The 12,397-nt window shown below is 47.1% G+C and overlaps 1 protein-coding gene across 3 annotated transcripts in view; it reads right to left on the minus strand.

The window, feature by feature from the left end:
• LOC147008910 (protein FAM3C-like) overlaps nucleotides 1-12,397 on the minus strand; it is a 70,742-nt gene that overhangs the window by 15,226 nt on the left and 43,119 nt on the right. For all 3 annotated transcript variants that reach the window (XM_085863534.1, XM_085863532.1, XM_085863533.1), the window contains 2 exons: nucleotides 3,009-3,067; nucleotides 1,532-1,582 (listed from right to left, as the gene is read on the minus strand). In XM_085863534.1, the coding sequence (XP_085719660.1) occupies nucleotides 1,532-1,582; nucleotides 3,009-3,067 (110 nt within the window). The remainder of the gene's footprint in view (nucleotides 1-1,531; nucleotides 1,583-3,008; nucleotides 3,068-12,397) is intronic.

Consider the following 12,397-nt stretch of genomic DNA (forward strand, 5'->3'; position numbering starts at 1 on the left):
ATAATCTTGAAGGCCTTGGTTTCTATGTCGTCAAGCTGAGCAAGGTGTGAGGCAGGGGCACAGCCCAGGAAGGACAGCAGCACTCCATTAAGTTGTGGATGAAGGTCTTGCAGGTAGATATAAGTTCAGATGTGCCAAGTAAAAGTTTGTATGATGCAGGATGCCCAATTAGACTGGCATTGTAGGTCATCAGGTCAGGTATGGGAGCATGCATTACCACTGTCATGGCCAAAAGGCACCCTTTTTGTGTTTTTTTTTGTTGTTGTATACCTTGTCGAGGCTCGTATGAGAGCTAACACACAATGCACAACAAGGGGGGGCATGAGACAAGAGGGGTGGGAGAGGAAAGGACAAAACAGTGGGGAACAGAGACATTTGGAGATCTGTGGAAGGGAGAGGGATGGGACGGGGAACACGGGGAATAGAAGATGGACATTACAGGGACTTTCAGGAAGGAATGCAAGGAATTTGAAGAAGGTGGGTTTGGGCTGGATTAACGGGGGTAGAAAAGATCGAGGATTTGGATGAGGGATGATAAGAGGTGGTGGTAAACACCTGTTTTGAAGACCTGGAGGGAAGAATGGGATTGAATAGAGTGAGGGAGTTCATTCCAAAGTTGGGGAAAAGAGGAATGAAACAGTGAAGGTGAGCAATGATTCGTGATTTTGGTCGTTTTATCAGAAGGGGGTTGTTGGCGGACCTTGAGCACCCTGCAGGAATATGGGGGGACATATCGCAGATAGAGTGGGGAGAGGGGGAGAGGGGGGCAAAGCCCGAAGAAGACAGAAAGACCACCGACCTGCCTGCGGTGAGAGTGAAAGACCCAAAGACTCAGCCTCATCACGGGAGATACCAATGATCCAAAATGCCTTGGTTTACACAGTGTGAAGCCGAGAAAGGGGAGAGGCGGTAGTAGTTGTATACCAGATCTATTCTTGTCTTGGTCCTCATTCCCTCTTACCTTTCTTCCAACATTTGCACATAAAGATCACACATGTTCTATCAGAAACCCTTACCTTGATAGAAGTCCAAGTTTAATTTTCAGTTCCATTCATGTCCCCTCTTCTCTCCCTTCTGGAACCATATCTTTCATTCTGCAGCATGTCTTCTTCTTCCCTCCAGGTCTTCATGTTTTCTGCCCACCACCCCCTTATAGTCTTTCTCATATCGACCGATGACCTTTACGACACTCACATGAGACCCTGTCCTACTTACACCTGCAAGTGTGCGTACCTCCAGCTCGGCCATCCCGTGGTGGTGCACACATGCATTTCCCTCTACCAATTTTGCTTTCTGCCCAATATCTATCAACCCTGATCTACTGTTGATCAGCTCTTCCATGAACCTCAATGATTGTAGTTTTTTAACCGAAGCTATGTGAGTGTTTTCATGTTGTTTGAGACCTCTGGAGGACACAAATGATGATGGTGCAGGACAGACAAAAATGTGCAAATAGCTTTTTCCTATGTCAAACTTCACACATCCCAATTTTCTTTGTTTTAGCAAGTGATATTAGGCTTGTGCAATTTACCCTCTGAATACATGTTGAAATGGTCTGATCGAAGTACTTTTCCAGTCTTGCCTGAAGGTAATGGAAGGGCAAGGGGGGGGGGATAAAAGGTGTCAATGCAGTCACGATAGATATCTGAGAAACAAGTATTATTACGTTAAAATTACAGGCTTGGAGCCATCTATATTCATAAGTATGGAAATATGGTGGAACTTTTAAACCTCACCTCAAGTGCTCAAGTCTTTTCCACCTTACCCCCCCCCCCCCGTCTCCTCTCAAACTCTACCCACTTTCATTTTCTCTCCCCCATCATCCTTTCCTCCATCAATTTCATCCTCACCCAATCCAATGGATGCATAATAGATAGGTGGTTCCTTTCCTTTTATGGAACAAAACAAGAAAAACAACGAGATATCTGCAATCACAAAGCGATTATGAAGGGTAAGCCCGCCACCCCCCCCTCCCCCTGCCCAAAAGCTTAACCATGGTGATTGCCCATGACTTACCCTTGGCCAACGATCCAAGGAAGGCCATTGTTGTTTTTTGACCACCATATGACCTTGACTTTCAACATTTCGGGAAAGGGTGTAAATTAAGAAAATGTGTCCCCATGTACAATCTATCAATAATAAACCTCAACATTATGAAAATCGGAGGAAAATTATTCAGGTTATGACGAAAAAGGTGTTTTTTTTGTTAATTAGGTCACAATCCAATAAAAGTAGGTCAAGGACACCAAATATATCAGGTGCACAACCTCAATGCAGGTCCACCATTATGATGCAAGAACGTCTTGGAAAGCCAAGCAGTCTGAGAGTTCACATTGACAAAATTGAACAATGCCAAACAACCCCCCCCCACCAAAAAAAACGCGTTTCTTTAGTTTTTTTCAGACCACCATTCGACCTTCACCTTTAACTCGGAAGGGTTTGATGTAAATTAAGTTTAAATGTGACTTGCAGGGTAATTTTGTTTCCCTGCAAGGCACGTTTACACAATTTACAGGGAGGGAGGGCAATTCCCCCCAAAAAACAAAGGGAGAGAAATTTCGTTCCAATTGGACAAACCTTAGTCAAGCTATGGTAAAAAAAAAAAAGTTAAAATGTCCATAATTGGGTCATGACCTGAAAAATTAGGTCAAGGTGAACAAAAAATTAAATCAACCCCACATACTGTAGTTCCTATTCCCATTTTTAATGCAAAATTATATTCCAAAAGTCCCAGCCGGCTCCGAGATACAGCTCGGAAATTTTGGAAATTGAGAGTGCAGGAAGAAAAAGTTTTTTTTTTAAACCCTAACTGGTGGTTTAGTACTCCAAGGGGTCTAATAAGCTCTGGGGTACCACTAAAATTGGGGCACTAATTGTAGAAACAAACCCCTAAAACAGGTATCAGCATCCGACATTCGATAGAGGGAGGCCAAATGGCAGTAACAACAGGTATTGGCCTGATATTCTCTTTGAAAGAGCAATGATATTGAATGGCTCACAGTCCTCACCATTTACAAATAAAATGGTGAGTCCCTCACCCACATTCTGCATTGAATGGCTCAGGATTCTGCAAAACACACACATAAAAAAACCTACTTATCACAGTAGGAAATGATGGAATATTCTAATGTGGATACATAAACAATAACAGTATGAGAAGGGGAGTGGCAAGGAGGAAAGGGGTCGATGGAGTGTCAGAAAGAGAAGAAAAACGTGAAAGTGGGTATGGGAGAAAGCATAAGATTGCGATACGCAAGCGTATTTGAAGACAAAGATGGAAGAGTTCAAGAAAAGAGACATATGGAGTCAGTTCCACAGAAGATATAATGTGGGTTGAAGGAATCGATGTCAGCATGAAGCCTGGACTTTGAGAAATTAACAAGGTGTGGAATTTGAGAACACATGTGACAAGGGTGGTGATGAAAGCAATGTTGTGTGGGTGTGGACGGAGTAAAGATAGTGGGTGGAGAATGGCAAGGAAAGGGAGTTTCTGAATCAATCACACTTAATGGTTATGGTGAATAAGCCACCAGAATTGAAAAAAACAAACACGCTTAATTAGCCACCAAAACTGATCAATCTGATGTCTGAACTATACTCTGGTATTGAGAGTGCTGTGAGATGTGGTGACACCATCTCTGACTTATTTCCAGTTGTCAGGTCAGGGCAGATTAGATCTGTGACTTCCTAAAGGTACCATGTAAACCTGTACGAACCTGATCCAGGGTCGGGTTGTGGGCGACTAAACCGCCTCCCCCACCAGATTTCCTCGTGAGGAGGGTGCATGATATGGACACCCAGCAGGACTAAAAACAAAACCTGTCAAAGGGTTTTGCAGGAGGAGCTCCTTGTGAGCCAACGGCCATCCATATCTACTGTCCAACTGTGTTTGCAGACGTCCTCCTGCAGTTGAGTTACTTTTTATGAGGAGGTTGGTGGCAGGATTTGCACTCCGGCCACCGTAAAACCCTTCATTCCGCAAAACACAAAAACGCAAAAAAATCTGAAAACGCACTCCGTGGGAGTACCTCCTGCGCAGCTTCCCTTCGCAGGGCAGCTCACCGGATGAAGAGATTGGGGCAAAGCCTTCGGGACCCCCAATCTTTGATAGGAGGGAAACTTCCTGGGTCAGATTGCAGAAGTGTGTGTCGGAGTGGTGCTGAGATGTCGCCCATCAGAAGGCGGACTCCTTGGATTAACCTGAGGCGGTCCCTTCGGGTGGGTGCCTGGAATGTCCTATCCCTAAGAGAGGATGATCACCTGTCTCTGTTGTCATCTGAGCTCAAGCATTTGGACATCGGTATTGCAGCTCTCTCTGAGGTTCGGAGACCGGATTGTGGTGAGATCATGGCGGGTGGTTACACCTACTATTGGTCTGGTCACTATGATGGTTACCATGCCAAAGGAGTCACTGTAGTTGTGTCCAATAAGCTGACAACAATGGTAATTGAGGTAACACCGGTCAACGAGCGTATTATGAGATTAAGGATTCGTCACTCCTTAGGTGTCATTTCCCTGGTCTCTGTTGATGCTCCGACTGAGGCGAGTGATCTCACCGTGAAGGATGCATTCTACGCCACACTCAAGTCTGTGGTTGATCAGTGCCCCAGGCGAGGTACTGTTCTAGTCTTGGGAGATTTCAATGCATCGACTGGAACTGATAGGGATGGTTATGAGACATGTGTTTGTCCCCATGGGTCTGGAACTATGAACCAGAATAGCACTAAGTTCCTTGACTTTGCAAGAAGTCATGGACTTAGGGTGGCTGGTTCATGGTTTCAGCGCACACAAGCTCATCGCTGGACTTGGTATTCCAATGCTCGCGGTGTGGCAAAGGAGATTGACCATTTCCTCGTTGATGGTCGTTGGAGGATGATCCACAACTGCAGGGTCCACCGGAGTGCTCAGTTCCTCAATACTGACCACAGGCTTGTTGTAGCAACTCTGAATTTGCAGGTTAAATCCAGGAGAATGGTACCATCCCAGCCTAGGCTGGATGTTGGCAAGCTCAAGGATGAGAGGGTAGCTGAAGAGTTTGCGAACAGGCTGAGTGGACACTTGGGGGGTCTGGGTGCTTTGAGGGGGGGGTCGTGAAGGGTTGTGGAGCGCCTTCAAGACCACCATCCTTGATGTTGCCGGTGGATGTCTTGGAGCTCACCGCAGGGCAAAGAAGAATTTTGTCTCTCAAGGGACACTGGATACCATTGACCAGAGTCACAGGGCCAGGCTGGATGGCAGAGCTGAGCTGTTCAGGTAGCTGAGGCGTAAAACTGTACGTGCACTAAGGGTGGACAAGGAGGCCTATGTGTTAGGAATCTGTGAGGGGGTAGAGCAGTGGTTCCCAACCTGTGGTACGTGAGGGCCTTCCAGGTGGTTCGCGAGCACTTTCAGGCTCAACATTTAAAAAAAATGGGAACCCTGACACACACTTGGCACTGGCAGTTATCCCACTGCCTCCATACTGTGAATGCGAAGGTGTCTTAGCACTCGTCTGTGTTTCCCTTCACTTGTTATTATATTGTATCTTTATTTATTTTTTAATTTCTATATTTCTTTATTTATTTCTTGACTAATTTTTTATTTTTTTTCCACAGGATTTGACAACATGCCGAAGCGAAAGTTTGACCCGACATACATAAAGTATGGTTTCATAGCAATCGAACGTGGAGGAGAAGCTCTTCCGCAGTGTGTGGTCTGCATGAAGTCCCTTTGCAATGAGGCCATGAAACCAAGCCTGCTCAGACGTCATCTTGAGACAAACCACGCGGACAAGAAGGACCGAGAGCAGAGCGACTTCCAGCAACTTGGCGAGAACGTGAAGCGGCAGCGCCTGGACAAGACTGGCCAGTTCTACCAGAAGGGGGCAGGGATTGTCAAAGCATCCTATGAAGTCGCTCTCCCGGTGGCCAAAATCATGTGCTGTGAGTAAAGTTATGCCCCGCATCGACCAGCTGGTGGAGAAGAGACAGATGCAGCCCTCGCATTAAATTTAGTTCCTTGTTGACAGTTAGTTCATTTGTGTGTTCTACTTGTGAATAAATTGATATCTTATCGAATTGAGTTTTTCTGGAACCAGGTGGTACGCGGCGACGGTATGGGACCTCCAAGTGGTACTCGATCAGAAAAAGGTTGGGAACCACTGGGGTGGAGCATCACCTGTGGTCAAATGATTATCATCCTGCTTACAGGAGAATTTGCGCATTGCGTTCCTCCGAAGTTAGAGCAGAGGGTGGTGGGCTCTTGAAAGAGGAGCTTTTCGGTACTCTTCAGTGGTAATTTCCGAAGTGAAGGCCCGCTGAGCCGGTTACTTTGAGCGGTTGTACCAGGCTGATCCACCAGCTGTCGAGTTGGAAGTCAGGGGTGTTACTATTCCTATTGCTGACCCTCCAATCAACTGTGGTCCACCTTCGTAAGTGGAAACACAGACTGCGGTGAACCGGTTTAAATGGGGCAAAACTCCAGGGATCTGTGGCATCCATGCTGAACTTCTCAAGGCTGGTGGAAATGCTGTTCTCATGTCTCGTGTCATTGCCAAGACTGCAACAATTACCGAGGGGTGACGCTGCTCTCAGCTCGGATAATTCTTGATAGGGTTCGCCACCATCTGCTTGAGCACCAGCGTCCAGAGCAGTCAGGCTTTACACCAAAGAAGCCAAAGATTGACCATATCCTTGCTCTCCGGGTCCTCATCGAACACAGACGAGATTTTCGGCAAGGGCTGCTTGCAGCCTATGTTGATCTCTGTTGCTTAATCTCTTGCTTGCAGCAAGCGTTTTATTCAGTGAATCGGGATGCCCTCTGGAGGATTCTTGGTCTCGTGGCGTGCCACCAAAGCTGATCAATCTGATGTCTGAACGATACTCTGGGTGCGATGTGGTGGTAGCATCTCTGACTTATTTCCAGTTGTTACTGGAGTTCATCAGGGGTGTGTACTGGCCCCCCACACTTTTCAGCAATTGTATGGACTGGATTCTGGGGAGGTTGTCGGAGAGATCAAGCTGCGGTGCATTGTTTGGGAATGTCAAGATATCTGCCCTTGACTTCACAGCTGATGCAGTCATCTTTGTGGAGACTCTCGACATCCTTTTGGGGGCCCATAAGGTGCTGAATGAGGAGTCGGAGCCTCTGGGATTATGGGTTTTCTGGGTCAAAACGAAGATCCAGGCTTCAAATGACATCTTGGATGCTGCTATCTTGTCTGTACCTGTTTGTGGAGAGGATGTTGAGGTCACGGAGAGATTAATTTACCTTGGCAGTGATATTCATGTCTCTGCTGGCTGTGAGGCAGGCATCAAACGACGTCTGGGTCGGGCCTGGGAGATCATGGATTCACTGGATCATGGGGTGTGGAGCTGCCAGCACCTGCGCGGGAGACTAAAAATCTGAGCCTTCAGGTCATTGGTGCTTCCAGTCTTGCTCTGTGGATGTGAAACTTGGACTCTGACCAGTTCTCTTCGGAGGATCCTTGGCTATCACTGGTCGGACTTTGTGTCCAACGAGCGGTTGCTGAGAGAGACTCAAATGAGACTTGTTACCTGCATAGTCCATGAACGTCATTTGCGGGTGTATGGACACGTGGCTCATTTTCCTGACGCTGATCCTGCTCACCAGGTTCTCTCAGCGAAGGAGTCTCGTGAGTGGAGGAGGCCAATTGGCCGACCATGTGCCTCGTGGTTGCAGCAGGTTGATCAGCATCTTACAGACATGGAGATGGGGCAGGCATCTGCCTGGGAGATGGTCAAATGGAGGCCCTTGGAGTACCGGCAGAAAGTGGACGCAGCAACGCGCTGCTCCAGCGCATGCTCCCATACCTGACCTGACCTGTTGGGGTGGTTGGCTTGGGATCCTTGAGTCCTGAGTTCAAATCCCGCTTGGTTGTTGAATCAATACCAGGTGGGGTGGACTCAGCCTGTCATCCTTCCGAGGTCAGCAAAAATGAGTATCAGCTTGCTGGGATGATTGAGCCATTTGAATATCCTGTGTTGGCGTGGCGATCTATCCAGGACTGTGCCCAATAGCCCTGGAGAATGTTTTGGCAGCACCAATGCTCTGTTCAGAGTATGGTCCAAATGGATGGATGGAACCAATTACCAAAATGCGGTGACCCAGCTGGTTCAATAAGCCCAAAATCACAAACAACTGGACCAACTGAGCAAACACATTTTAGATTGTCTGCCAGAACAATCCTTCAACATTTCTTTTAAAAACTATAAGACGAATTAACCCACTGAGAAATTCAAGAGTTTATAATTATATTTGTTTACCGTAACAGCTGTTGGTAAAATGAAACAAAAATTTATCTTTGATTTAATATCATGCTATAATTTGAGAAGTGTCTCTTTGTAAGTTCTGTGTGTTTGCTTCATTAGCTTCCCTCTTGGTGACGAGGGGGGTGGGTGGTATTACAAGTTATACTGAAATACGTCAAGGTTGGGGGAATTCACCCATCCATAACTCTGGGAGAATAAATCCGTCCGTAAGTGCTGGTTCCTTGCTAGTATATATATATATATATATATATATATATATATATATATATATATATATATATATATATATATATATGTATGTATGTATATATACACACACACATATATACATATATATATACATACATATATACATACATACATACATACATACATATATACATACATACATACATACATATATACATGCATACATACATACATACATATATACATACATACATACATATATACATACATATATACATACATACATATATACATATATATATATATATATATATATATATATTGTTGTGGTTACCAAATTCGCAAACCACCATTCAGGTCCCTTAGGTGAGGTATCTCGGTAAGTACATGTGTAGTTAGGCCCAAACCCGTTGTCTAGTGGGAATACATGTCATTTATGCGTGCTGCGACTCTTCAGGATAGCCGTTTTTCTTTTGCTATCTTTATTTTGGACCAACCGCCATGATTACCACCACAACCACAACATCAACCACCAACCACAACGCCGCTTCACCACAACCGCCACGACCTTCCCGTCACACCTCGCAACCGTCGCATCGCCACCGTTCTTGCCCCGCTGTGGGTACCGGTGTTGGACTCGTGCAGGGCGCGCGCCGAACAGCGTGTACAAAATCACGGATTTTGTGCTTCAAAAACGGATCAAAAACGACACACGCCCACTTTTTGCCGTCCAATCGGTGAGCGAGGGCGGGTGGCCCCGCCCCCAGGGCGATCGATATATGCAAATTAATGGATCAAAAAGCCTTCACGCCCACTTTTTCTCGGGCCAATGGGGAGCGAGGTGAAAGGTCGAAGGGAGGGGGTCAAAGATGAGAGGGCGAAGCTACAGGGCTGATAAAAGGACCGTGTTCGTCAGTCCAGGGAGTCCAGAGGCGGAGAGTAGGAGAGTCGAGAGGCGGAGAGTAGGAGAGTCCAGAGGCGGAGAGTAGGAGAGTAGGAGAGTCGGAAACAGAGAGTCAAGACTTCGCGGGCGGTGGAGTTGGCAAGAAGGAGCTGGTCGTCGTGTGCGTTGGAGTCGGAACGGAGGGGACGGAGCTGTGGAAAGGCAGCGACACCAGACGAGGGGAGACGCTCGTCGCGGGATAATAAAAATCCTCTATACCCCGAGCATCAGCAACCCCCTCCTGTTTCCCCCCCGCGCTGAGATAGTGCGACCAAGGGGGCCCCTTTCCCACCCCCTACCAGACACTGTCCGCGAGGCCCGCGGAGTTGAGGCGCCATCGCCGCTCCGCGTCTCATCACCAGACGGGTAGGCGCGACCCGGTCTCGGCCTCAGGCCCGCCTCATCCTTGAGGGTATTCTTTTCTTTGGTTTTGGGTATGTGTTGTCGGCGCCGTCTGTGAAGTAGAATTGTATAAGTGTTGCCGTGTGCTCGGTAGTCGGTATTAGCTCTGCATTGTGTTTTCGCTTTTACATTTGCTTTTTGTGTAAATTACATTGTGTCTTTTCTGTGTGCATTTGGTGGAATTGTATATGTGTGCTCCCGTGTGCCGCGAATAAATGTGCTTTGTGTTGAACTGTTTCCCGCTTCGCTTCGTCTTTTCCTCTATTGAATCCCCATCTTGCTTCACGTAAAGGGTTGGTAGTGGGCTGAATACGCCCGATAATTAATCGAACCGTCGAGGTCGACGATAACACCGCTCGGTTATTCTGATAGTACGGAACGGGTCGCTTAAGTGGCCCGTGTCCGAAGTCGACCTGCGGCGAGGTGCGATCGCCCGGTCTACCCTCCGCGTGGGTACTTAGGTAGGTCGAATTTGGCGAGCAACCCTATCCCATGCGGGGGCTGATTGGCTCGATCGCGGTGAGACCGAAAGGTCCACCCGTGACTGGTTCCCGGCGTTAGTCCGAGAGGGTCACGACTGGATTGTCCGTCCGGTGGGCGACGTGCCGCGATTCGAGTTACGTGGCCGTCAGCACGCCGGCGGGCGCGAAATCCGCAATAATATATATATATATATATATATATATATATATATATATATATATATATATAAATATATATATATATATATATATATATATATTGTTACGGAAATGGCCCTTATTGGACTACTAAATATAGGATTAGCTCAGATCCCCCATTAAATACCTGTTTAGCTAGATTGTGTGGTAAAAGGGATATGTGTGTCGGGAGGTTGTTGTTTTATTGTTTGTGCAGTGGTGGAGGACCGAGAGATCCCTCTTATTCCTACCCCATCCCGGGATAGGCCCCTTCCAGTCGGCTGAGGGGGTGTGGCATGGAGAGAGGGTGTGGTGAGAGGGAGGAAGTGACGCGAAGGGGAGGGGTTTTTTTGGTCGGTTTCGCCGAGGGAGGCGTGCTCGTGGAAGCGAGAGAAGCAAAGACCTCGTGAACAACTTCAGTTTGGCTGTTTGGAAAACTGCAGGCGGTTGAGAGGCTGCTCGTGTGTCGAAGGAGCAAACGAGAGAGAAACGAAGGCTTCGGAGAAAAGAGTGCTGTGTGTGAAGAACAGTCGGGTTCTCGAGGCGTGCTAAGAGTCGCTTCGAGGCGAGCGAACGAAGGCTTCGTAAAAAGGTTCGGTGTGTGGAAACAGTCGCTCTCGAGGTGCGACGTGTTTCAAAGCGAGCAAACATAAGAGAGGCTGCTTGTACGTCGTCGGCCTTTTTGGGGCAGTGGGAGAGGCGGCCTGCACGGAGAAACTGAGAGGACGGAGTTGGGAAGTCGAGCTTTGAGGCGAGAAGGCAGGAGAGGAGACGTCGGAGCCTCTGACGGTCCCTGCTCACACCAACGGCTCGTCACATTTGCTGATCCGCTTGCCAGAGCCCAGCACCTCGATTTGGGCCTTGTCTGGAGAACAGGCCAGGCCTGGATTTGTATGCTGCACCGTGAGAGAGATCGGCTGAGGCCCATCGTCGACATTGCGCGGGGCCGGAATGCGCTGAGGAGGGCGTGCGCACGCGGTAACTTGAGAAGGAAGAGTACGGCGCCGCCATCTTGTCACACGGCGTGTTCGAGTTGGGAGTTCGAATTCGTGAACATCCGCCTGTTGCGAGCGACATTCATGTTTTTGACACTGTCCTCTCGTCCATGAAACCTCACCAAGAACTCTGTCTTGTCTTGCATGCATGCTGTCTGTCTTTGTCTGCACATGTTCAAAGGCATATTTCGGTAGCGACCCCCTTGAAACCTGTAGTCCATGGTTCCCTAGTTAAGAACGGGTTGAGGATTGTTAATAAAAACATTGTCGTGAATTTTGCTTGTGTTGTGATCCCGGGTGTTCCCCAATAAATCTGGTTAATTTGTATGAAGTTGCCGCTATGGATTAATTCGTGTCGCGTCGAGGAATGATCCGTTCGATTGGCATATAAAACCAAAATGGTTACAGACTGGCAGAAAATGCTCGGCATGTGACACAACCAGTCTGTAACCAGGGGTTCTATTTTTCCAACTGGCAAGGTACAAGGATTACGTTAGTATCGCGATTGAAGGCGCGTGACCCGAGGCCTGTGCTGAGCCGGCCGGCGTTATAGATCCCGGAGACGGCCGGAGTGGGTTGAGAATCCCTCCGTCGCTGAATCCTTAACTATATATATATATATATATATATATATATATATATATATATATATATATATATATATATATATATATATATATATATATATATATATATATATATATTGTTATGGTTGTGGAAATTCACAGGACACCATATAGGTCCTGAGATCAGTTATGTTGATAAGTCTGTATTCAGATAGATTTCCTCACCGATGTTTAACGGGCAATTATTCGTGTGCAGGGCTCTGAATCTTTAGTTAGCCGTTTTTCTTATACTATCTTTATTTTGGACCAACTGCTTCACAACAACCACCTCCACCATCAACATCGCTCTCATCAAACATTTCCACAACGACCA

This window comes from Eptatretus burgeri, chromosome 18, assembly GCF_056783735.1.
Source record: "Eptatretus burgeri isolate ZD-2024b chromosome 18, Ebu_testis_v1, whole genome shotgun sequence".
In the NCBI taxonomy this organism is placed as follows: Eukaryota; Metazoa; Chordata; class Myxini; order Myxiniformes; family Myxinidae; genus Eptatretus; species Eptatretus burgeri.